General features: G+C 33.7%; 2 protein-coding genes and 2 long non-coding RNA genes across 10 annotated transcripts; 1 reads left to right on the forward strand and 3 right to left on the reverse strand.

Annotated features, from left to right (window-relative positions):
- Positions 1-1,052: 1,052 nt before the first annotated feature.
- LOC123905310 lies at positions 1,053-8,676 on the forward strand. Of its 2 annotated transcripts, XR_006808358.1 has the most exons (5): positions 1,053-1,233; positions 3,172-3,312; positions 3,436-3,588; positions 5,798-6,246; positions 8,543-8,676. It is a non-coding gene; the product is annotated as an uncharacterized LOC123905310 (long non-coding RNA). The 2 variants fall into 2 exon arrangements; XR_006808359.1 differs by lacking the exons at positions 5,798-6,246; positions 8,543-8,676 and adding an exon at positions 4,962-5,093.
- On the reverse strand, positions 5,433-5,917 carry LOC123905313. Its single transcript, XR_006808365.1, has 2 exons — positions 5,780-5,917; positions 5,433-5,687 (listed from the first exon to the last, which is right to left on the reverse strand). It is a non-coding gene; the product is annotated as an uncharacterized LOC123905313 (long non-coding RNA).
- On the reverse strand, positions 6,611-16,196 carry LOC123905306 (methylecgonone reductase-like). Of its 2 annotated transcripts, none has more exons than XM_045954916.1 (5): positions 16,046-16,196; positions 8,521-8,875; positions 8,027-8,267; positions 7,541-7,720; positions 6,611-6,959 (listed from the first exon to the last, which is right to left on the reverse strand). In XM_045954916.1, the coding sequence occupies exons 2-5, from the start codon at positions 8,835-8,837 to the stop codon at positions 6,735-6,737; spliced, it is 963 nt and encodes a 320-aa protein (XP_045810872.1). In that variant the 5' UTR covers positions 8,838-8,875; positions 16,046-16,196; the 3' UTR covers positions 6,611-6,734. The 2 variants fall into 2 exon arrangements, with proteins under 2 accessions (XP_045810872.1, XP_045810873.1); XM_045954917.1 differs by having other exon boundaries at positions 8,521-8,866; positions 16,046-16,185.
- A 942-nt stretch (positions 16,197-17,138) lies between these two features.
- LOC123909535 (DNA ligase 1-like) lies at positions 17,139-22,962 on the reverse strand. Of its 5 annotated transcripts, none has more exons than XM_045960378.1 (11): positions 22,808-22,962; positions 21,886-22,011; positions 21,678-21,812; positions 21,286-21,420; positions 20,868-21,002; positions 20,597-20,725; positions 20,411-20,503; positions 20,177-20,308; positions 19,598-19,695; positions 18,376-18,586; positions 17,139-17,496 (listed from the first exon to the last, which is right to left on the reverse strand). In XM_045960378.1, exons 2-11 carry the CDS (start codon positions 21,995-21,997, stop codon positions 17,411-17,413), a joined length of 1,266 nt encoding a protein of 421 aa, XP_045816334.1. In that variant the 5' UTR covers positions 21,998-22,011; positions 22,808-22,962; the 3' UTR covers positions 17,139-17,410. The 5 variants fall into 5 exon arrangements, with proteins under 5 accessions (XP_045816334.1, XP_045816332.1, XP_045816333.1 ...); XM_045960376.1 differs by having other exon boundaries at positions 21,286-21,426; positions 21,675-21,812; positions 22,808-22,942; XM_045960377.1 differs by having other exon boundaries at positions 21,286-21,426; positions 21,675-21,812; positions 21,886-22,013; positions 22,818-22,936.
- Positions 22,963-25,973: the final 3,011 nt, after the last annotated feature.

The raw sequence follows: 25,973 nt of genomic DNA on the forward strand, positions 1-25,973 counted from the left end.
AAAAAAAGTCATATATCACAATAGGATTAAAGAAATTAAAAAATAATTAAAGTTAGAAAATATTAGTGTTAAAGATACACATATACTTACATGAGCAACTGTTTTTTATAGACTTCCCAAAACATTGTTAAAAATTACAATAGTGAACAAACATTTTAAAGGGAAAAAGAATGTAAAAAGCAAAATGCTATAAGTAAAAAAAATGTAAAAAGTAAAAACGACTTTTATTTTATATATGTACGGTTTAAGAAAAAAATAGAATAAAAATGAGATTCTAGTCTATGTTTCAAAAAAGATTCCAGGTACTTTATGGAGGAGTAGACCAAAATCCAAAAAAGAAATAGACATAAATAATTGGTCCGCTAAAAACCTTAAAAAAAATTGGCTAAGAAAGAGTGCGTTGCGCATAAAGCAAAATAGCTTTCAAAAGATATGAATTTTTTAAAATGTGAAGAATTATATATGAATTTTAAAATTTCAAAAGATAAAGATAAATGTAACAAAAATCTCGACATAAAAATAAATTGAGTTTCGTTTTTTTCGAAAAACGTTTTACAATGTTATAAAAATATCTCCAAAATACCAATCGCTAGTTGGTTCAGTGGTGATTGGCGCCCAACTTGGTAGGGAGGACCACAGTTCGATCTCCCGCAACTGCGATCGGGAGGAGGCTGGAACCATTTGATGCTAGAACTGACCTCCGAACCAGATTCAACTGATGGTGAAAGTCAAAAAAAAAAAACTCCAAAATAATTATTTAAAAATACACATAATTAACTTAATAATAGGAACTTAACATAAGCCTATTCATTTAATTATTGCTATTTCCGCACCCTTTGTCCGATCCGGTTTTATAGACACAAAATAAAATTTGTTAATTATAAGGAAAAAAAAAAAATTTAACTATAAGAATTTTTTAAAAAAAAAACAGCATTGGTGGAAAAAAAAACAATTTAAAAAAAAAATATCAAACGGCCCATTAAGCAAAGGGATTGAATATGTGAAAATGAAACTAATATAAAAACCCATCCTTTCTTTCTTTCTTTCTTCAATTCAAGAAACGAATGAAACAAAAACGAACACATTGTGGAGTGCGAGCGACACATCCATTCTTTGTTCTTCAAGAATCGAATGAAACAAAAACATCTATGTGTGGATGTTCAGTGGTTCGCTCAATCATCTTTATTATTTGCAACATCAACAAACAACATTCAGTTTTCTGCTTGAAAAAAGGTACAACTTTACCCATTTTTTTCTCATTTTTTATCATTCAAGAAAATTAAATCTTCTGCTTGAGAAAAACAAACGAACTTTAATTGTGTAAAAGGTGTTCTGTTCTGTCCCAAAAAAACCTTAAAAGACAGTTTTTTTTTTGTTTGTCACGATAAAGGAGTTTCGTTTCACTCGTGTTTGGAATTTTCATTCTAACATATTTGCCCTATTTATTTTATAATTGATACTTGTTGGGAACAATGGTGGGTTTCATTTAACCCTAAATTTTCATTGTGCGAAGGAATCTGTTTTTTCCTTATATGAAAAGGGGTGGAGTATATTGCCCTAGTAACCCTAAATTTGACCGTCATCGATGAATATACTTTGTTATGTAAATTTTGTAACAGATGGATCATAGATGCCCCAATGACCCTAGTCCCTGAATGTGAAATCTAGTTGTTGCCTATTTGACAATATATATACTTTGTTATATAAATTTTGTAATGAATGGATCATAGATGCATCAATGACCCTAGTCCCTGAATGTGAAATCTAGTTGTTGCCTATTTGACCATTGGAATTGATGAATATATATACTTTGTTATATAAATTTTGTAACGGATGGATCATAGATGCCTCAATGACCCTAGTCCCTGAATGTGAAATCTAGTTGTTGCCTTAATTGCTACTCAATCAATTATCACTATCGGTGTCCGCTTTTCTATTAAAAAAAATTATGAATTTTTATTCATAATGCATGAATGGGTATATATTCAGCTTTGACGACTCTTAGTCCCTAAAATTTGATTCTGCAACTACAATTAAAAGTGATTGCATTATGAACAACATTCAATCTTCTGCTTCATAAAAACAAAACAAAAGAACCTTAATTGAGCAAAGGCGTTCTTTTTGTCCCGTGACCCTTTTGTTTGTTTGACACCAATTTTTGAAAGATTAACTTATTCGTTTGGTCCGGTAAATTTTGGAACATTCATTTCAATATATTTGCATTCATGAATCATATATGTTGAGAAACCCATTTTTTCATTTTTTTCATTTTGTCAAGAACATTCAATCTTCTGCTTGAAAAAGAGGTACAACTTTACCCAATTTTCTGGTTCTTGATCATTTAAGAAAATTCAATCTTCTGATGAGAAAAATAAAAAGAACTTAATTGTTCAAAATGTGTTCTGATGTGAAAGCTAGTTGTTGCCTTAATTGCTACTCAAGCAATTTTCTCTATCGGTGTGCGCTTTTCTATTAAAAAAATTATGATGAATTTTGCATGAATGGGTATATAGTCTGCTTTGATGACCCTTAGTCCCTAAATTCAATTATGCAACTGCAATTACAAGTGATTTTGCATTATGAACATAATGACCCTTGTGCCAAATGTTTCATAAGTTTTGTAAGGGATGGATGCCTCAATGACCTTTGAGAAAAATGCATTATGAATTCTTTATTCATAATGGAAAAGTTGGATGGTGGCTTTCAAAGGAAAATTTTTTTAATATGAAATTTTATTCAAATCGTGGACCTCTATTGTCTTTTGATGACCCTAATTGTGGTAATTGCTAACTCCAAATTCGACGATATGATGGATATAATTTGTTCCATGATTTTTTTAAGGGATTGTCTTGGTGGCCCAAAAATGTTGGATGATGCTATATTGTGAAAGCTAGTTGTTGCATTAAATGCAATTTTAATATAAAATTTGATTCATAATATAAGGCATGAGTAATATCTATTGTGCTTTGATGACCCTAGTCCCTAGATGCAATTTTCCAACTACAACATGAAGTGATTTTTCAAATGCAAAAGGAAGTACTTCCTTGTGTTTGATTAGCCTACTGATAAAGGTTTCAAAGGAATTCTCAAGAACAAAGTACAAAGAAACCAACTCTTTGGAGTATAAACTATTTCTTATAATATCTATCTGTTATGTATGACATTATGCAGACAACCTATGAGATATAAGGATGCTTGCAATGTGATCAATGGAGGAAACCATAATGAGGTTGTATCTGATAACATTCAGTGGGTGTTGGCATAATTAAGCATCAGTCAGATAGCACTAGATTTGTGTTGATAATTATTAATGTAAGTCTTGAATTTACTAACTGAAAAAAGGTAGAACCTTACCCATTTTTATTATTCTTGATCATTCAATAAGATTCAATCTTCTGCTTAATAAATACCAAACCTTTTGTTGCTTGAGCATAGGAGTGTTCAGATTCAGCATGCTAATAAGGTGGTTAACTCCCAATGTTCAACGGTGATTTGGAAACCAAAACCTCATGGAACTGTTCTTGGAGGGAAGGTTGATTCAGATGCGGCTTCATGCAATCTTTTGAAAATGAAAAGTCATATCAAGAGGTATATGATTCTTATCTCAGTTTCTTATGTTTTGATTTCATGAGTGGATGTATCAATTTTCCTATTTTATATATTTTTTTCTTCATAATAATTGTTTGAGTTTCAATTTATTAGATAAATTAAACATAATTTTTTCAAGAACTTTCAAAAGAAACTGATATATATGCTCTCTGCTGAAAGATAAACTTTGTTTGCTATGGTAATTTTTTTATTTTCATTCCACATATTTCCATTGATGCATGCTCAGTTACTCATTCTAATTCTTGATAACTCAACAACATTCAATCTTCTGCTTGATTAAAACAAAATAACCTTACTAATTGGGCAAAAGGTGTTTTGTTCTAAGACCCTGTTTGGTACCAATATTTTGAAAGATAAAACTTAATGACAAACAATGTAAACAATGCAAAAATAGTTGTTTAATCCGAAAAATGTCAAAACATGTCTAATCCGAAAAATGTCTGTTAGGCTACGTCTGTTTCTAACTACGCATGTAGTTCTAACTGTTTGTTGGTTTACAATAAGCTATTTAGTACCAAGTATTGTAAAATAGAAGCACTGTATCAGTTAATGTAGTGCAGTAGAATTTGAACAAATCGATACTTTTATGCAGTACGTTATTTAGTACTAAGTGTGGTCAAATAACAGCTATCTAAGCTATATCATTGTAACGTAGCGAAGTTTGAACAAATTGATATTGCTCTTTGACACGTTATTTAGTACTAAGAGTTGTCAAATAGAGGGTATAGCAGCAGTGCTATATCACTATAGCATAGAAGAATTTGAACAAATCACTATTATTCTACAATACGTTATTTTCTACTAAGTATTGTCTAATATTGTGGCGCTATACCACAGTAGTCTAGTGAAATTTGGACATACATCTATTTTCTGTAATTCGTGATTGACATCAATTGTGGTCTATATTGGACATTTGATGCCCCCTCATGCAATAGCAATACACTCAACTTTCAACATTCGATATGTTTGACACCAAAAGTTCTCTGTAGATTTTAAAATGGAGCGTTGGAGTGGAGTTTTGAGAGTACCGCTACATTCTAACAGCGGCACATTTCATAGAGTTGGTGCATCTCTTTGCCATTCTTCTGAAACCAAAAATTTGAGTGTAAGCTTTTGTTCCTTGAAATTGAATTCCAAAGCTTACTGTCTGCATAACAATTTCATTTCACTTTAAAATGTCTCGTATTTATCAAAAACTTGATTTGATTAGTGGGATTTGGAGCTTTGAGTATTTATCCATGTTGTGGATTGAGTATAAGCTATTTGAATTACTTATATCTAGAAAGCATAGTTACCGTAATTGACTTAGTTACCAAGCAATATTTACACGAGATTCTTCTGATCTATTACAGGTGCCTATAGCAAATGCCATCTTTTTCTGTGGTGATCGAGTTGAAAGGACTGGTAATCCAGTAATTGAGAAGCTATCAGATTTACAGAAACTATCTGAAATTATTGTGTCCAAATTCGGTTCTTCCATCAATGCTTGGGTTATTGAAGCTTCTGTTTTCAATGGACCTTTCGCTGTCTACAAAGATTTCATATCATCTGTGAATCAATATGGACAGCCAGGATCGTACAATCCAATTGGATTCCCAGCATCTATATCAACGGTCTCACTTCTATCTAATTGCATTGAAGAAGTATGAACTGTTTCTTCCCTTTCTTATTATATGGACCCATAAGCACTATACTGTTCGCAACAATGTTAAGAAAAATGTGAAAAGTATGATGGAGAGAATCCAAAGCTCAAGGACTCCTTTTTTATTTATTCATGAAATGCTAGCCAGCGCCTGACTCTTTATCTAGTAGTGGGAAGCAACCTACGTGACTATCTCAACTCCAAATTAGGTGAGCCATGATACACCACATTAAATGATTCTCCATGCCTCTTCAAACTGCAAATGAGCCAACCTGCCTTCCCCTTTAACCGTGCTGCCACTGCCGCGCAAGTAACAATAATCCCACCAATCTCACATCTCACTTCACCACCTCAAGTGCTCCATCATTAAAGAGTAACATTATAAGTGAGGATGAGATAACTTTAACTGCTAACATTCACGGTGTAAAAAAATCACCTAAAACAGCGATCTATGTTAGAAACTATCCTTTTGCGATTTTCTTTCTTGAAATTTATATGCATGATATTCGAAAGTATTTGCTATGATACCTTGTTGTCTCTTTTCAGGTTACTCAGAACGTTTTGTGCTTCACTCTTTAGTAGAGGAGTGTTACGTTTGTTGAAGTTGTTCCCGGATTGGAGGATGATTGATTGGATATCCTGGGAGGCTACCCAGCCAAAGGTGCCCCCCATTCCTGCCTCCAAGCGTTGATTGGTTTGAGGCAGATTCCATGGACGATTGGACTGCGCCTCACCTCAATGGCTAGTCGGGGGGGTCTATCGCGTTGATGTGCACGTTACATCAGACAGTGACTTTGCTAACTTGTGTGTTTCCGTTGTCTGTGCAGGGTTTAGTGGCTTTGCTAACTTGTCTATGCGCGTTACCGACGCTGGTCATAGTTTAATTTTATTGTCTATGCCAGTGGGTGTTAGCCTTCCCTTGGTTTGGTTGGGTGTAGCATTAACTTTGGATTTTCATTCATATGTCCCTGCTTCACACATTTAATAAAGTTGAGGTAAACATCTCATATATTAATGATGGATTTGTGGAACATGATATATATAACTGAGTCTAACAGAAGAATAATGGTACTATGGTTGGCATAACAATTTGCCTTGGAAGATAAGAATTTAAACTACTTAATTAACATTAAAGTTATGAGAATGGGATTCTTATCGAGTTGTAGGTTCTTCTTTGGCGCAGATGCTTCTGTGGGGATTATCCTCATGACTGGTGGTGGTCATCTCTGTTTCCTCTTTCTTCCCGCCTAATTCCTTTACTGCTGTGTTAATTTTGTTACACATTAAGGTTTAACAGCACAGCTAGTTGCCCATCTACACCTTTTGTTTGTGTGTCGTGAATATATATATATATGATGATTAGTGAAAAAAAATCTTCCATTTATAAAAATAGTGATCAAATTAAGTGGTAACACAACACAATACTAATGTTATTTCAATCAAATTCAGAGTACTTGAAATTTAGACAAAATGTAGTTGGAAATCAAAGCTCGCCATCCCAAAGATCTTCCAAGGTTTTGTAAGGTCCATTTTCAGATACAAATTCTCTTACTAAGCCAGCTCGACGTTGTGGAATTTGCTTAATCTTCGCCAAATCATCCGCACTAAGCTCCCAATTAAATATGTGAAGATTTTCTCTCATTCTTATCTTGTTGAAGCTCTTCACCACTGGAGTAACACCTTGCTCTAACACCCATCTCAATGCAATCTACAATACCATACCAACCACATTAGAGTCAATATCACAAGGACATGGACTTTTTTCCTTTTTTGTCAGAACTTGGACTTCTTTATATAGTTGTCATAATGTGACAAAACATGAAAATGTTAAAACTACACAAAAATTAGATTAATTAGTATAGGACTTGAGGAGTGTTGGGAGTCTCATATTAGGTGATATAAAGCCTGAACATGAGTTTATAAGTGAGCGTAGTACTTATCTTAGAGCTGATTTTGTAAGGGTTGAACTAGGCCTAATCCAAATTTTAAGAAAGAGTCACATTGTATGATACTACATTCAGACCTAAATATAAGAAAAAATTAGATTAATAATAGTAGATGTATCTAGTCTATATTTACACACATTAACGTTTTCTTACTGGATCTCATTAACGTTTTCTAGATTAATAACCAAATTTGATTTTTACTGGATCTCATTAACCTCTTGATCTCAACAGTTTTTCTCGTTGCCAGAATTTGAACCTTGAACCTCAAACTCCAGCAGTTGAGCTACCCATCCCACCCTTAGCAGTTTAGATAAACTATTTAAGAATGATCTAAGAAACTCACCTGTGGCACACTCTTGCCTGGTGTGATTGCAATGTCCTTTAGGATTGGACTTTCCATTACGGCAAGACTACCCCATATAGCACCATTAGCTCCCAAAGGAGACCATGCACTCATGTGAATCCCTTTGTTTTGGCAAAATTTTCTCAGATTTCCTTGCTGCCATGCTACATTCATTTCAACCTGAAAATTTTCAAGAACAAATCTCCAATATCATCATCATTAGAGTAAAAATACAAAATCTTGTCAAATTTGACGTTGTTATTGCAAATTGATGAAACTCACTATCGCATACTGCCACTGTCTCTAAATATAAGACCTCTTGAAAAAACTCATGTCCCTCTTTGTCTCTCTCTTGAAGGATAAACTTCTAAAAATAATGTTGATTCTTAACAAATTTAATGCTGCTATCAGAATTTTGTAATTTTCGTGATTTTGTTCAACGAATCTTGTATTTAGAGACAGAAAATAATTTCGAAAGATTTTTACCTGATTAACAGCTGGTGGAATAGTAGCATTTTGTAGAAGCTCAGAAAGCTTTTTTGCTCCGAAATTGCTGACACCAATAGACTTGGTTAAGCCTAATTTAGAGCACTCTTCCATGGCTTCCCAGGTCCCTTTCATGTCAAAAGGAAGCACACCTTCTCCTTTGGGGAAAATCCCTTCATTTGGTCTCAATCTCACAGGAAAGTGGATTAGGTAAAGATCCACATATTCAAGTCCCAACCTCCTTATAAAATGATAAAAAGCAAGTTAACAAAATGTAAGGTAATAAAACATGAGTCTAATTTTAATACTGTGTCAGTTTAAAAATATTAACCTCGTCCACAAATGTTACAAATGTTTTTAATGATCTGACAGTTATAATTATAATTGATTGACGGTATAATAATTATACTAGCAATATATTTGAAATAGATCCATAAGAAAAAGTCGAATGTTGATGAAAAACATACGAAGAAAAATGAATAGTATATAATTACTGCAGTGAGTTTTTGAGTGCAGGAAGGACAAGGTCAGGATGTGCATCAGTACACCAAAGCTTAGTGGTGATGAAAATATCGCCACGGTTCTTGATAAGACCTTGGTTTTGTGCTTGTACTATAGCTAGGCCAAGGGCTTCCTCAGAACCATACATAGCTGCAGTGTCAAAATGGCGGTAGCCAGCTTGGATGGCATCAATGATGATTGGAATGAGTTCATCATTTGGTGGGAGAAGCAGTGCTGTAGTTCCAAAGGCAAACATAGGCATTGTGTGGCCAGAGTTTAGCATCACTTCTGGAATTGCCTTTTGCTCCATCAATGTATTGTTTGTATCCTCCTCTTATCCTATATATGCTACCATGAAACAACATTATCAAAATTGGATGAAGAAACCCTTGAGGTTATGTTGGTAATTGTTAGTTATGTAACACTGACACTTCATATTGAAGGCGTGTCTGTTAGTTAATGTGCTGATTTGATTTTATGTTAGTGGAATATGATAAAGTAGTGGAAATTATCTAATGTAAGTGAAGAGTTACATGAGTGAATTGTCATTGTTATTAGTGGAAGCACTTAGTGCTTAGTGGAGTGTTTAATCATTGATTAAGCACCTAGTAGTGGTGACTCTTTGATAGTTGTAACCATCACTACTCATGCTATATATATTCATGTGTATGAGATGCATTTGAAATAAGAAAAATACATGAATATTCAGCCCCAAAAATACTATCCTACTCTAAATTATGCAACAATATAGTTTATAATATATACCACCTCTAGAATACCACCAACAGAGTGGTATCAGAGCTGCAGATCCTTGCAGCTGCAGCAAAAACAACAAAAAATATGGCTTCCACAACCAACCCTTCCGCAGTTTATAGCAATGTTAAAAGTTCCTTTGTTTGAAGGAGAGAATTATGATTTTTGGGCTGTTAAAATGGAGACTCTATTCACCTCTTTGGATGTCTTGGAGTTCATCCAAAAGGGGTATGAAGAACCAGCACCTAAAGCAAATGAAAAGGATGAAGAATCAAGCACCCGACTTGAAGAATTGAAGAAGAAGAAGATCACAGATGCTGGAGTTCTCGGGATGATTCAAAGAGGAGTCTCTCTATCCATTTTCCCAAGGATTATGAGAGCAAAAACATCAAAGGATGCATGGACTATTCTACAACAAGAGTTTGAAGGAGACTCAAAGGTGAGAACTGTGAAACTTCAATCTCTTAAGAGAGACTATGAAAATGAAAGAATGAAGGAGAATGAGAGTTTGAATGAATACTTCAACAGACTCTCTGAATTGGTGAATCAAATGAAGTCACATGGAGATACAATAGATGATCGCAGAATTGTTGATAAAATTCTGATTAGTTTGACAGAAAAATTTGATCCTATGGTGGCTGTTATAGAAGAAACTAAGGACCTATCAACTATGTCAGTTCAAGGGTTGATGGGGTCTTTGAGATCTTATGAGCAAAGGTTGTTACGACGTTCTGAAAAATCAGTTGAGAGTGCCTTTCAATCTAAACTCAACATTCAGCCCAACAATGGTGAAAATAAGCCTCCAACACAAAATAGAGGTGAGTCTTCTAGATGTGGCAGATTTGGAAGAGGCCGAGGTAGAGGCAGAAACTCACGAGGTAGAGGAAGAGGTGCGAATGATGGAAGATGGCATGAAGGAGCATCAAATAAATGGTGCAATATTTGTAAAAGTAACACTCATGCAGAGAAGGGTTGTTGGAACAAGGGCAAATCACAATGTTACAATTGCAAGAGATTCGGGCACATTCAAAAAGATTGTCGTTTTGGCAATCAGCAGCATGCTTCATTTGCAGAAGGAGAAAATGATGAAGGTAATTTATTCTTTGCTTGTCAAAAGGCATTTCAAGAAGATAAAAATGTGTGGTATTTGGACAGCGGTTGTAGCAATCATATGACCGGAAAGAAAGAAGCTTTTATCAACATTGATTCTTCATTTGGCTCAAAAGTTAAATTGGGCAATGGAGAACATGTTGAAGTAAAAGGCAAAGGCAGCATTGGAGTTACAACAAAGCAAGGAAGCAAAGTCATTCATGACACTCTTTATGTGCCGGAGTTAGATGAGAACTTGCTAAGCATTGGACAGCTTTTGGAGCATGGCTATTCTCTAAATTTTGAGAATCTAGAGTGCAGAATTTTTGATTCAAAGAGAAGAAATGTTGCTGTTGTAAAAATGACCAGCAATAGAAGTTTTTCACTTTCTCTTAATTACGAGAAAAATTTCAGCATGATGGCTAGAGAAGATAATGACTCTTGTTTGTGGCACAAAAGACTTGGGCACTTGAACTACAATAGTCTCAAGTTGCTTTATCAAAAGAAGATGGTGTATGGGCTGCCAATAATTGAAGAAAAATCTGGTGTGTGTGAAGGCTGTATGCTTGGCAAGCACCACCGCCAACCATTTCCAAAGGGAGGAGCATGGAGAGCTAAACAAGTGTTGGAACTTGTACACACAGATGTGTGTGGCCCTATGAATACTTTGTCTCATGCCAAAAATAGGTACTTTATCTTGTTTATTGATGATTTTACCCGCATGACATGGGTATATTTTATGAGACAAAAATCTGATTTTTTGAAATTTTTAAGAAGTTTAAAGCTTTTGTTGAGAAACAAAGTGGTAGGTTTGTAAAAGTGTTGAGAAGTGACAGGGGGAAGGAGTACACCTCAAATGAATTTCACAAATTTTGTGAAGATGAAGGTGTTGAAAGACATCTCACCGTTGGCTATACACCTCAGCAAAATGGTGTATCTGAAAGAAAGAATCAAACCGTGATGGAGATGGCGAAGTCTATGCTGTTTGAGAAAGGTTTACCTAAAACCTTTTGGCCCGAGGCTGTTAATACTGCTGTGTATTTGCTGAATAGATGTCCAACAAAGGCTGTATGGAATAAGACTCCATTTGAAGCTTGGAGTGGAAGAACACCTTCAGTGAACCACCTTAAAGTTTTTGGGTGTGTTTGCTATGCTCAAATTCCTAAACAAAAGAGGACAAAGCTGGAAGAAACAAGTGAAAAATGTGTCTTTATTGGCTATAGTTCCATGTCAAAGGGCTATAGACTTTACAACATGAAGACAAACAAAGTGATCATTAGCCGGGATGTTGTATTTGATGAGAATGCTTCTTGGAATTGGGAAGAAGACAAAACGGAGGAGAAAACAGTCCCTGCAATTTTATTACAACAAAATTCAGCTGCTGAAAATGAGCAACCAGCCCCATGTACACCAAGTTCTTCATCATGTCCAAGTTCACCAATTTCAAGTTCATCATCTCCGAGCTCAACTCCAATAAAATTGAAAGACTTGAGTGATATTTATGCAAGGTGCAACTATTGTGTTGTGGAACCAGAAAATTTTGATGAAGCAATCAAAGAAGATGTTTGGAGGAATGCGATGCAAGAAGAAATAGATGCAATTGAGAAGAACAAAACATGGCAGCTAGTTGAAAAGCCAAATGACAAAGAAGCTATTGGAGTAAAGTGGGTGTACAAATTGAAACATAATCCTGATGGTTCAATCCAAAGAGCCAAGGCTAGATTAGTAGTCAAAGGCTATGCACAACAACCTGGAATTGATTATAGTGAGACTTTTGCTCCGGTTGCACGATTGGACACTGTAAGAACAATCATTACGTTAGCAGCTCAAAAAGGTTGGAATTTGTACCAACTTGATGTGAAGTCAGCTTTCTTGAATGGAGAATTAAAGGAAGAGGTGTATGTGCAGCAACCTCAAGGCTTTGTGTCTAAAGGCCAAGAGAAAAAAGTTTACAGGTTGAAGAAAGCACTCTATGGGTTGAAACAAGCCCCTAGAGCGTGGTATAGTGAAATTGACAGCTACTTCGTTCAGCAAGGATTTCAAAGAAGTCAAAGTGAACCTACCTTGTATGTGAAACATCAAGGTAAAGATGATATCCTTCTTGTTGCCCTTTATGTTGATGATTTGATGTATACTGGTAACAACAAGAAAATGGTTGAAAATTTTAAAATAGAGATGATGAAAAAATATGAGATGAGTGATCTTGGCTTGCTGCATCATTTTCTTGGCATTGAGGTTTACCAAGATGAGTATGGAGTTTTTATTTGTCAAAAGAGGTATGCTGAAAATATTTTGAAAAAGTTTGGCATGTATGGCTGCAAACCTGTTGATATTCCTTTAGTGGTGAATGAAAAATTAAAGAAGGAAGATGGTGGAAGATTAATAGATGCAAGCATGTATAGAAGTTTGGTTGGAAGCTTGTTTTATCTTACAGCTTCAAGGCCTGATTTAATGTTTGCTGCTAGTTTACTCTCAAGATTCATGAGCAAACCAAGTCATTTACATCTTGGTGCAGCAAAAAGAGTTCTAAGGTATGTCATGGGAACCATGGAGTATGGAATCAGATTTGAGAAGAATTCTAAATTTGAAGCTAAAGGCTACTGTGATAGTGATTGGGCTGGAAGTGTTGATGATATGAAGAGCACTTCAGGTTATGTATTCAACCTTGGTTCAGGTGTGATCTCTTGGTGCTCGAAGAAGCAAGATACTGTGGCGCAATCTTCAGCTGAAGCTGAGTATTTAGCAGCTGGTTTGGCTACACAACAATCACTTTGGTTGAGAAGAATATTGGAAGATATTGGAGAGAAGCAAGAGGGAAGTCTCCAGCTTCATTGTGACAACAAATCAGCTATTGCCATGGCAAAGAATCCTGTTTTTCATAGCCGGACCAGACACATTAACATAAAGCATCACTTCATTCGAAGTGTGATTGAAGAAGGAGATGTGCAGTTGATTTTCTGCAGTTCACAAGAGCAGCTTGCAGACATCTTTACTAAAGCACTACCAAGAGGAAGATTTCAGCAACTTAGAGAAGCAATGGCAGTTAAAGAGCAGCACATTAAGGGGGAGTATGTTAGTTAATGTGCTGATTTGATTTTATGTTAGTGGAATATGATAAAGTAGTGGAAATTATCTAATGTAAGTGAAGAGTTACATGAGTGAATTATCATTGTTATTAGTGGAAGCACTTAGTGCTTAGTGGAGTGTTTAATCATTGATTAAGCACCTAGTAGTGGTGACTTTTTGATAGTTGTAATCATCACTACTCATGCTATATATATTCATGTGTATGAGATGCATTTGAAATAAGAAAAATACATGAATATTCAGCCCCAAAAATACTATCCTACTCTAAATTATGCAACAATATAGTTTATAATATATACCACCTCTAGAATACCACCAACAGTGTCTGATATCCGGCACAATGCAACACCAACCAACACATATAGTTAGATTCAATTATACTATTTTCTCATATTATTACTTATGTATGTAATTGTGTCAATATCATGTGTGGTGTATGCATTTGTGTCGGCGCTTTGTGTCAATATCATGTGTGGTGTATGCATTTGTGTCGGCACTTCATACCTTGTAGTCTTAGAATTTGCATTTTGTTAGTTGGAAAGTACCGGGAAAGATATCTTATAGTGTGTTTGGATGGGGGAATTTTTAGAGGTAAAGTAATTTTTTGAGGGAATTCAAATGATTTGAGGTCAATTTCATTGTTTGGATGAAAATTTGAAGAATTTTCAAAATGATGGAAATTTATGAAGTATTTTGTTCAAGTTAAATTTAGAGAATTTCAAAATGACACCTAAAACCAAAGAATTTGAAATTCCTTCTTCTCTGTAAACTTATAAAAATTACTAATTGATCATAAAACCTAAAATTAGCCGAAAAATCTAAAATTGACGATAAACGCTAAATCGGCCGAAAATCCAAAAAATCGCCAAAAAAACCCTAAAATCGGCCAAAAGCCCAAAAGTCGACTATAAACGATAAAATCGACCGAAAACCCAAAAAATCGGCAGAAAAACCTAAAATCGGCCAAAATTCCAAAAATCAACTATAAACCCTAAAATCAGCCGAAAAACCTAAAATCGACAGAAAACTCAAAAAATCGACCGAAAAACTTACAATCGTCCAAAAACCCTAAAATTGACTATAAACCCTAAAATCGGCTGAAAACAAAAAAAATCGGCCGAAAAATATAAAATCGTCCCTAAACCCAAAAAACTCGGCTGAAAACCTAAAATCACCCAAAATCCTGAAATCGGCTATAAACCCCAAAATCGACCGAAAAACCTAAAACCCACCGAAAACCCAAAAATAGAATATAAACCCATTTTTCGGCTGATATTAGGGTTTATAGTCGATTTTTGAGTTTTTCGGATGATTTTTTGTTTTTCGGTCAATTTTTGGATTTATAGTCGATTTTTGGGTTTACAGTCAATTTTTGGGGTTTTGACCGATTTTAGGTTTTTCACCCGATTTTTTAGGTTTAGGGTCGATTTTTGGTTTTTCGATTGATTTTTTGGGTTTTCGGCCGATTTTAGAGTTTATAGTCGATTTTAGGGTTTTCAGCCGATTTTGTGTTTACAGTCGATTTTAGGGTTTTTCGACCGATTTTTTCGGTTTTCCGACTAATTTTATGATTTTTGACTGATTTTAGGTTTTTCGGCCGATTTTATGGTTTATAGTCGATTTTAGGTTTTTCAGCCGATTTATGGTTTTTGACCGATTTTGGATTTTTTCCGCCGATTTTGGGTTTTTCGACCGATTTTTGGGTTTTTCGGCCAATTTTTTGGGTTTAAGGTCAATTTTATTAAAATAAATAAAATTAAATGAAGGAAATTCGATTATATTACCCAAACAAAGAATTTTAGAATTCATGGAATTTCAACACTTTATCCAAATACTGAAATTTGAAAATCAAGGAAATTCAATTGAATCAATTGAATTGCCTAGTATTTAAAATCCCTTGGATTTCTAGAATCCCTCATTCAAACACACTCTTAGATTCCTAGGCCTCGTTTGGATAAAAAAAACATGAATAAGCACTTCTACCATAAAAAACTTAACATTAAGTTATTTCTATAATAAAAGATAAAATAAAATCAAACAATTTTTAAATAAGTTGTTTTCATAAGTTATCCTCTAGTGCTTACAGAAATAAACTTAAAAATAACTTATAAACATGTCATATGTTATTTTTCATAAGATCTTTCAAATTGCCTAGAAGTGGTTATGCACGTAGATAAACTTACATAAGCTCAAATAAGTCACATAATAAAAATTCATATTGAAAACACAAATAAATCTGATACAAGATGTGCTTATACATCATTAAATTAATGTACAACAACCTAACTAACTTGTAATTAACCAGGGGCGGACCTAGCCATGAATTATTAGTGTGGCTAAATTTTTTAGCATTACTATAAAAAATTCATTATCATCCCAATAATTCAGTTAAACAACAAACAATATATAAAATTACTACTAATACAATATGTATATCCAAAAAAAAACACCAATAATCCATAAACTATATAACTACACAACTATATAACTACCCTCAAGAGATGTTTACTCTGATTTGAAGAAAAAGAAATGAAATTTAGAAGAAAAATTGAGGCAAAAGCAAAAATGAGAAAGATAGGATAACGATACCAGTTGTGATCGATGATAGAGATAAAGAGAGAGTGAGCTCAAGTTTACCCCACCAAAAGACTTCAAATTAATGTCTGACTTATGAACCAACTTGACAATTTATTCAAACTATTTGAGAGCGTCTACAAGTCTGTTTCTGTCTTTTGTTTCTGTCTTTTATTATTAAGTAGTCCTCGTACAATTGCAGATCGTTTTCCTATTTTATTGTTTAATATTTTCTCACTGTTTTTTTTATAAAGTCCTGTTTTTTAAGTCCTTCTATAAAAAAAAATAAAAATACTCCGTAATAATTGCCTCTAAACTCTAAAGTATAAGATCTTGCAAAATTGTAGATGGATTTATTACTACTTTGATTCCTTATTAATCCCTCCGTCCATTTTTACATGATGTCATAACTATACAATATAACTACCACCGACGACCTACCTGCAATTTTTATATAGGCCAAATTAGAAAGGAGAGGTAAACAAAGGGGGCAAAATTGACTCAATTAAAATCAGGAGATTCTAAATTATACAATTGAGAAACTAGAGACAAAATCATACAATTGAGATTTGAGATTAGAAAATGTTAAGAATAATGATGATTAGTTAGAGTTTCCATTAGTTAGTCGGTTTGTTAAATAAATATCTATAAAATAGCGGGACAATCAGTGGTCCACAGTGGACACCTGCAACTACCATGGCAGCACACAACAGTCCCCAGTGGTTCACAATAGAGCTCCAGCCTGTTCAAACGGCAAATGAGCCAACCTACCTTTCACTTTAACTGTGTTGCCGCTGCCGCAAGTAACAATAATCCCACCAATCTCACATCTCACTTCACCACCTCAAGTGCTCCATCATTAAAGAGTAACATTATAAGTGAGGATGAGATAACTTTAACTGATAACATTCATGGTGTATAAAAAAACCACCTAAATCGGTGATCTTGTTAGAAACTACCATTTCGCGGTAGTCTCTCTTGAAATCATGTAAGATTATTCTGGCAATAACCCTACCATGAATTTATCGGTGAAGGGAGGAAGGTCGCTACTATTTGGATATTGATAAATAACAGATAATAGAAAGAAAAAAAAATTACAAGTCATGCATGTCAAAATTGTATAGCTGAAGATTAACAGCATAATTATACAATCACAATTATAGAGGATAAATGTGCAGTATCTCCGTCCCTGCAAAATCATATAACTCAAATGAAAATAACTACTTCCTCTACTACATTTATAAACATTTTCGACAAAATTGGAAAGGTAAATGAACCAAATTTTAGAGGACTGTAGGATAATTCAACTTCAGGAATTCATAAATATAATCCTCTCCCCCCAAGAAAAGATCGGCGGAGCTTGGCTACTATCAACATCATTTAATAAGGTCTAAATTTCCTGGCAGCTCTCAACTGTTGCAGCCGTTTCTTATCCTCCTGAAATTTGCTCTGCAATTCCATTAGCTCTGCAAGTAAAAGATGAATGGTTGATCTCAGATTGATCATCAATCAAAATTGATTTTAAATTTTACCAAGTATATTAATCTAAGACAGCATGTATGGTTGAGACAAAATGAGGTAAAGCACGTGCCTTAATAAAAATTTTATGGTGTTCCAACCAACAAGATAACATTCATTTCATGAACATCCAAAAACATTATTTGCTAGTGTTTTTGTGCACAAAATCGTAATTTACTGGCAAAAAAGATAACAGTGTATAAGACTAGAAAGGGAAGTGAAAAATACCACAGATATGGAATACCCTAAAATAAAGAACCTATTTTTTTTTGTATTAACCCTCTCGTTCCCAAGGAAAGAGGGACCCGATAATCCAGAGTTCAGCCGCGAAGTAAGTAAAGCTTGGCCAGAAATTGTTCCCACCAGGAATCAAACTCGGGTCCTTCCGAACGATTCGTCCTAGGGGGAGCCCATTAACCACTTGAGCTCAATGTTTTTGTTTAAAGGATATTTTTACCATTAACTAGACCTAGCATTTTGTTGTATACAACTAACACAAGACTAACTCTAATATTTCTTAACTAAAAAGAACACAAATAACATCAGCTAGAAGATCTTTTCCATGTTCGTGCAAAGTTTGATGGAACCCTCTAATTAACATTATGATTTTCCTTTATTTTAAAAAAACAAAGTTGGTTTATATTTAATTATCGACTATTTGTTGTAACAGAAATAAACAAGTTTTGCCTGTTTCCCGAGAGGTCACTCGGTTCGAGAGAGAAGAAGAGAGAAAGAAGAAATAAACAAATTTTTATGACATAAAAAAATTGTTCAATATTATCTAGGATTGTATAAAAGTATGGCAAAACATTTTGAAAACATCATACCATTTCTCTGAGCTTCTCTTTTTTGAAAGCGGTAGAAATCAAGGCCAACTTCTTTAGGTTTCTTTTTGGCCAAATTATTCTCAGCAGCAGCTTGAGCAACCGAGCCCACAGCAATCCCACTTTCAGAGTCAGTAGTTTTCTTCCTACCCTTCTTCTGCACAACTACTGTCCATCCCCCTTCTGCAGCAAGGGCTTCTTTTGCTTTTCTTTCCTGCATTGACCAAAAAATAAATGCATGAACCAAAATAAATAACAAATATAGGATCATTCATGACTGAAGATTGAACATGGAAGATTAAACACTTTGAGGATCACAAAGTGAGTTAGTAAGTCAGTTAGTGGTGTGAGATGAGAGATTGTAAAGGGCATTGTCTTGGGAGAGTACTAGGCCTTTTTTCCTGCTAGGATACTGGGGGAAATTAATTTTGAAAAGTGAACCCCAATTTAATGAAGAGAAGAATTTTGGGAACAAGACAGTATCTCTATTAGGCCGTTTCACTTCATATTTGTTCCATGGCTCATTAAGGTACCTATTTTGGATGTCATTTCAGTTACAATGAATCCACTCTTCCTCTTCCTGAAACATATGCCACTGTGACTGCAAATACGGCCGGGCCGAGAGAAAAACACAGAAAATTTGTATAATTCTTTAGAGACATCAATGGCAAAATAGATGCCACTGGAAAACTATTCAGCTAGCTATTGTTATGAGCATTGAAGATCTGTGGACCCTAGGTCTAGAGGCTATTATTGGCTCTCATCTGTACAGATGCAAGATATATACCAATTCATCTCGATAGTCTATGAATACAAACTGAATTTTCCTCCACATCCTAATGCCAAATTTAGCCCCAACTGACTACCATACCCCCAAAACAGAAAAGCTCTATCAAAAGCAGACATCATCAAGTAATAAGTATATGGAGGAAAAGCAACATTAAACCTTATGCACTTATAACTTGGACTCATAATTCATACTTAATGCCCTCCTTTATGAATGAAAGGGTTACAAGTTATTTTTCAAGGCCATAGAATTACTAGGTATACAAAAGAAACTCAAAATAAAATATTTTCTAACATCAATTTAATTTCAATGCAATAAAATTGATGGCATGATTATTAACCCCACTAGTAAAAGGGCTATCCGACTATAATTAAGGAAGAAATCTACATAAACTAGCAAACTCAGTTTTGTTTTAAGAAAGTTTTTCAAAACATCTACCTCTTCCAATTTTTCCTCGTAAGTAGTTATAAATTCATCAATTTGATTTTGCAACACCTCCAACCCTGGTCTACTTCGATGGTATTCCATGATCCATTCTGTAGTTTGAGTATTCCCCAGTCAGAAACTATATAATGTATGACAATATAAAGAGAATAGCATACAAATATGCAGAAACTATACTATGTATACCAATAAATAGACAATGCATACAAATATGCAGAAAGTACATGGGTGCACCAAAATCCAATAGTCAACAGGTTGAAAGAATAATGGTAAATGATATGTCTACACTCTACACTACATGCTCATTCTTAGGCAGTAAGGTGGATGTTGGCAAAAGATTGAAAGACATGTGCACATGAAAGTTAACATAGAGAATGTTGAACTGTTTATCAAGTATCGTATGTATATGTATGGCAACTACTACCGTAAATTGTTCCAAAGTACATGTAAAAATACCCTCACAATATGTAACTATGTTGACATTACAAAAATATATGCCCATCTTCCAATTTGTGCATGATATTTGTAGTTTTAAGAAAATGTAATTCTCCAAAGAAAAAAAGCAATTCATACTTTTCATTCCATTTGAGCAGTCATCATCTCCAGAGGAAATAATATGAATGTCATCTTCGTCATTTTGTTCTTTATTTTCTGGTGATTTTGTAACCTCCTTTCTCCTTTTCTTCTTAGCTTCCTTTGACCTACCTACAAAACAGAATGAATTCCGAGAGCAAAATGAATGTCTGACTTCAGGCATGATATTTCACAATACAGCAATGGAATCAACCAGAAAGTGCTTTTTATTACAAGGTTTGATAGCTGCTTCAATATTAGAATCTCCAAGCTTCTTGGAGTCTTTGATATCCTCTTCTTTAGAATCACAATGTTCCACCACTCCATCTGATATCATTGAGGAAACAAGGTAAGATCAACACGAGTAGTTCAAAATATTTTGTTCACTGTATAGAAGCCACACCATAAACATCAACTCACCATTTTGCTCTTCTAAACCAACCTCTTCATTTTCTGCTCTTTGTACAAGATTTTTGTCCTTGTTCTTCCTTTTTCGGTTAGGAGTAACTTTCAACTTTTTTCCCTTTATAAGCTGCATTCCATGATCCACTGAAACAACCAATTTATTTCAGTGAAAGTTCATCAATATGCAAGCCGTACAAAAACATAAGACATTTATATAGTTATACTCTTATAGACAGTAAATTATCTTGAACACAGTACAAATCCCATACAGTAACCATCAACTCACCATTTTGCTCTTCTAAATCAACCTCAACATCTACTGGTCTTTGTTTTCCAACTAGATTTCTGTCCTTATTCTTCCTTTTTCGGCTGGTTGAAACTTTCACCTTTTTCGCCTCTGTAACCTGCATTCCATGATCCACTGAAACAACCAATTTATTTTATTAAAAGTTCAAAGTGCGAGCAGTACAGAAACATAACATATTTATATACTTATAGAATGTAATATATCTTTTCCACAATATAGAAAACAAAACATGCTATATGTCATGAAAACATTGTTATCGCGAAACTCACGAAAGCCAAATGTCTTAATGTAATTGGTTTAACTTTTTCAACTCACACGTCGACTTCGTGATGTAGTGAATAATAAATTTGTGACAAAAATAACACCGATAGAAGCCACGCCACTATCATCAACTCACCATTTTGCTCTTCTAAATCAACTTCAACATCTTCTGGTCTTTGTCTTCCAACAAGATTTTTGTCGTTGTTCTTCCTTTTTCGGCTGGTTGAAACTTTCACCTTTTCCCCCTTTGTAAACTGCATTTCATGATCCACTGAAAATTTATTTTAGAAAAAGTCCAACAAAGTGTGAGCAGTACAGAAACATAACACATTTATATACTTATACTTATAGAATGTAAAATATCTTGTTCACAATAGAGAAACCGAAACATGCTAAATATCACGAAACCCAAATGTCTTAATGTAATTGGTTTGACTTTTCAACACACTTGTCGACTTCGTGATGTACTTAATAATAATTTGTGACAGAGCAATACTGATAAAAGCCACACAACTATCATCAACTCACCATTTTGCTCTTCTAAATCAACTTCAACATCTTCTGGTTTTTGTATTCCAACAAGATTTTTGTCCTTGTTCTTCCGTTTTCGGCTAGTAGCAACTTTCACCTTTTTCCCCTTAACAAGCTGCATTCCATGATCCACTGAAACAACCAATTTATTTCAGTAAAAGTTCAACAATGTTGAGCCATACAAAAACATAACATATTTACATACCATCATTGTTTACTGTAACATGTGTCTCAACATCAGCATTTTGTTCCATATTACGGTTTTTCTTCATTTCCCCAGTTTGTATGCCTTTTTTCCCCTTACTTACTTTCGGCATGATAAAAAATCAACCTGTGAATCAAAACATATCAATATAGATTGCATACACACAAGCTTTGTTTAGATAAACAATCTAATTAAGTGCTTATAACATAAGCCAGAAGCGTTTATCATATAAGCGCTTATCTATAACAACAAATCCACTAAATTCAAACCAGTGGCGGATCTTGCCCAAAACATTGGGGGGAACGACAAATACTAAGTATTTTTTGGTTTTCAAAATGCAAATAATATTACTACAAAATAATATTAGATAAGAAAGAATTACAAAGAGTCAATACAAGACCGAGCCGCAAAAACAACACGACCAAAAACACTTAATCAATAAAGCACCATAATCTGATCGGCCTCTGCAAAAATTATGCAGGTTTTGCACGCAACAAAACACTCCTATAAATTGCACAATATAAACATCAATTACTAATAACGTAAAACACCAAACTAATGACATAGAATATGACCAAAACACAAATTGGCCAATGGCTTGCTGTAATTCAATCCTCAAATATCTCCCTCTTTATAAGTGATGAGACTAACACACTTATTACAGCACCAAAAACATCAATTATTCCAAAACCAAACCTGCAAAACGTTGCAGACTGCTACCACGACAGAAAAACAAAACCTAGGGTTCAAGTTTCCCTAATTTAGCTCTTGATTTTCACCGTATAATACAAGTTTCCCCTAATTTTAGTTTTCTAGGGTTCAATTTCCCCTTAATTTTTAAGCAAGGAACATCGAATAGTTTTTAACCAAAATTGAATTGACAATATTTAATTAAACCGTAAAGTACAAACAAATTACAAACCTGAAAGGATGCGAATGTGATGTGAGTAGTGTGGTCAAGGATAAAGGAAGAGTTGCAAGCAGGGGAGAGATTGGTCGAGTTCAATGAAACAAGCAGGGAAAGAAGAGTGACCGAGTGTGACAGAAGAAGTGTGGTAATGGTAAGTGGAAAAACCTAAAAGTTGGGGATATTTTAGTAATTTTGTGCATAACCTTGATTCAAACTATTTTTTCAAAAAAAAAACAAACTATTTTCTCTTTATGGATTGATTTTTTTTTAACGTTCTTTATGGATTGATGACATGTGGCAAAACAAATTTTAAAGGCTGAGATTTAAAACTGAATAATCAATATTTTTTTGTTTAATAAAAGAAAAAACAAACAAGAAAAGGAAACACGTTCTCTTCGTCTTCATCAGCTTTTCTACATGGCGGTTCTGTAGATCCGTTTAATGCGGCTTCGTCGGAGGAGAGATCCGGATCCGATTTACTGTCGTTTTGAGGTTTGGTATGGGTGTTGGAGGTTTTGCATAAGCCAAAAAAAAAAAATTAAACAAAAAAAAAAGGAAATAAGCCAAAAGTCCGTTTGGCCTAGCTTTTTTTGAACTTATGCAAATAACTTATATAATTTTATAATAAACTACTTAGACAAACTTATAATAATATATAAAAAATACATAAGTTGTTTGCATAAGCTCTAAATAAGAGGAAAAAAAATCAGGTCAAACGATACATAAAATCAATGTCGGTTTGGATTTAACTTATTTTTTAGTTTATAAAAATAGTTGTTTGTTACAAAAAAACTAAGGTAGTTAGAGAGTAGAAATAGAGAAGATGAAAGCTTTGTATTATTCTCTTCGCATGTATGTTTTTACACTATAACATGAGTCTTATTTATAGGATACAAGTGAGCAAGTGAAAGATCAAAGGCCACTTAACAAGTCATCCATTAATGGGAGTTTAGGAACATGGAAGACCAAGAATGGACATCCACTATAACTTAATTATTCATAACACTCCTCATTGTATGTCCATCGAGAATGTGCCTTATTAAAACTTTACTAGAAAAAACACAGTGAAAAAAGGAAAATGTTATTATAGCGAAAAAAATTTCACGAAAGCCTCACGAAAAAAGGCGGCGCTTGAAATAAACTGATCAACATGCTTTTGAATCACCACTACAACTCATAAAGTACATAATACCTTCAATATAACTTGATTAATTATAAAAATAGTCTCTTTCATGATGAAAGTATTAATATTATAATCAAGATGACATGGAAATACACGGATCTCTTATATTAACACCCCTTAAAATTTCAGTTTTGTCCTAAATTAATCTCTAAAATTTTGTGTTTTTATACTGGGTCCATTTTTAGTATTTAAATATGACCTTCAAATAGTCAGAACTGGTCCTGAGTAGGGATATTATATTATATATGCAGGGGTTATGGTTAAAATTTCGGACACCCCACTTATTCACCTCATGAGTTAAATTTCTAACTACTAAGTTTTTTTTTTGGTACAATCCAATTACTAAGTTACTTGACAAAAAAATATTAATTAAAATTAGATATCTGGACATGTAGAATTGATTCTGGACATGTAGAATGAATTCTGACTTGTTTGGTTCCTCAAAAGTAGAATTGATTCTGCCTCCAGAATGGATTCTACTTGAAGCTAGAAATTGTAGCTTCTCATTCTAGAATTGATTTTTACACTCAAATTCTTTGTTCAACTCACTTTTGTATGAATATATCCAAACATAAATCAATTCTATCAAACTCAATTCTATTAAAATCAATTATGTCAAACTCAATTCTGTCAAAATCAATTCTGTTCACCGCAAAACCAAACACATACTAAATATGTACCAAATTATCACTTATAAACATTGAAAACTACTACACCCCTAACTTAGACCAATTTTCTATTAAATTATTAACATTCAAAACCAAATTTTGGTAGTAAAAATATTTATTTTTAGTGTGAGGCTGGAAGTGGAAGCATATGAGACATGCACGAGGACACGTTTAATGGCATGCAAGTGGTGTGGTGGCAATTGGCAATCGTTAATTGTCATCATCTTTTATTTTAAAATAAAAACTAAAATTATAAAACTAAATAGTTGCTTTAAGTAATCAAATTGAACAAGTGAATTATCTAATAAAACATGACTTAGTAGTAATTAGTATTTGAGGTAGTGATAAACTGATCGGTAAAAGCACGCTCGTGATATATTCGTGAATTTAGTTTCGCGATATATAGCAATGCTGGTGGGAAAAAATCTAGTGAAAGAAAAAGAGTACAACATATTTTACATGATATCTGTATTAATTTATCCCCCTCAACCATACAATCATCTCTAAGACGACGAAGACCAATAGTTTCAAAAATTCTACTTGGGAGTGACTTTGTGAAAAGCTACCAAATTTTCATAGGAAAAAATTTGTTGAATGCTTATACACTAGTGTAGAAAGAGGATTTCACACCTTTTTTTTGGAGATATTACACCGGTTTTGGTCCGATGTGAACTCAGCTAGTGAGATATGTGCAAAAAATTTATGCCCGTTATAAAAAGGTGTTAAAAGGGTTATATTATACTGATTTTTAATTAAAAGAGGTGTAAAATGCGTATTATTTACACTTAATTACAAGAATTTTACACCTATTTTTAATTATAATAGTTGTAAATTGTGTGTTGGTTACACTATTTTTTTTAATGATTTTACACCTAATTTATGTAGAATGAATGTAAAATGTGTATCATTTACATTGAATTTCGATACTTTACACTATTTTTTTAAGATAACTGATTGAAATATATACTTTCTTTATTTATATATATAAATTCTAGATATTCATTAAACAAATCATTCTTAAAAAAAAAATAATAAAAAAAAATCAAATTCTTAAATAATTTGTACCAAAAAAATTATACATTACACATAAGTTATGTTTATATTTTGTTTTCAATTCCATTCATATTGTCGTCTTTTCTTCGTTTTTTTTTATGATTTTGTTGCTTTAACTTTCAACCACTTGTATTTGACACTCTTGTTGTTTTTTACTCTTTAACCATGTGCAAACAAATTGAGCCATGAGTTGTTGAGTTTTGTCAATTGAATATCTACACATTGAAACACATAATATAAATTAAGAAACTACCTAGTATAAATAATTAATTGA

Source organism: Trifolium pratense, linkage group LG2 (genome assembly GCF_020283565.1).
Source record: "Trifolium pratense cultivar HEN17-A07 linkage group LG2, ARS_RC_1.1, whole genome shotgun sequence".
NCBI classification, from domain to species: Eukaryota; Viridiplantae; Streptophyta; class Magnoliopsida; order Fabales; family Fabaceae; genus Trifolium; species Trifolium pratense.

What these genes read in the sequence shown, in the direction of transcription:
- LOC123909535 (XM_045960376.1), bottom strand. Translation starts at nt 21,997, where the DNA reads ATGCCGAAAGTAAGTAAGGGGAAAAAAGGCATACAAACTGGGGAAATG. An exon ending in TGTTACAGTAAACAATGATG is followed by an intron (nt 21,813 to 21,885) that starts GTATGTAAATAT and finishes TGGTTGTTTCAG; the next exon opens with TGGATCATGGAATGCAGCTT. An exon ending in TTTAGAAGAGCAAAATGGTG is followed by an intron (nt 21,427 to 21,674) that starts AGTTGATGATAG and finishes TCTAAAATAAAT; the next exon opens with TTTCAGTGGATCATGAAATG.
- LOC123905306 (XM_045954916.1), bottom strand. Translation starts at nt 8,837, where the DNA reads ATGGAGCAAAAGGCAATTCCAGAAGTGATGCTAAACTCTGGCCACACA. An exon ending in GCACTCAAAAACTCACTGCA is followed by an intron (nt 8,268 to 8,520) that starts GTAATTATATAC and finishes TCATTTTATAAG; the next exon opens with GAGGTTGGGACTTGAATATG. An exon ending in CAGGCAAGAGTGTGCCACAG is followed by an intron (nt 6,960 to 7,540) that starts GTGAGTTTCTTA and finishes ATGGTATTGTAG; the next exon opens with ATTGCATTGAGATGGGTGTT.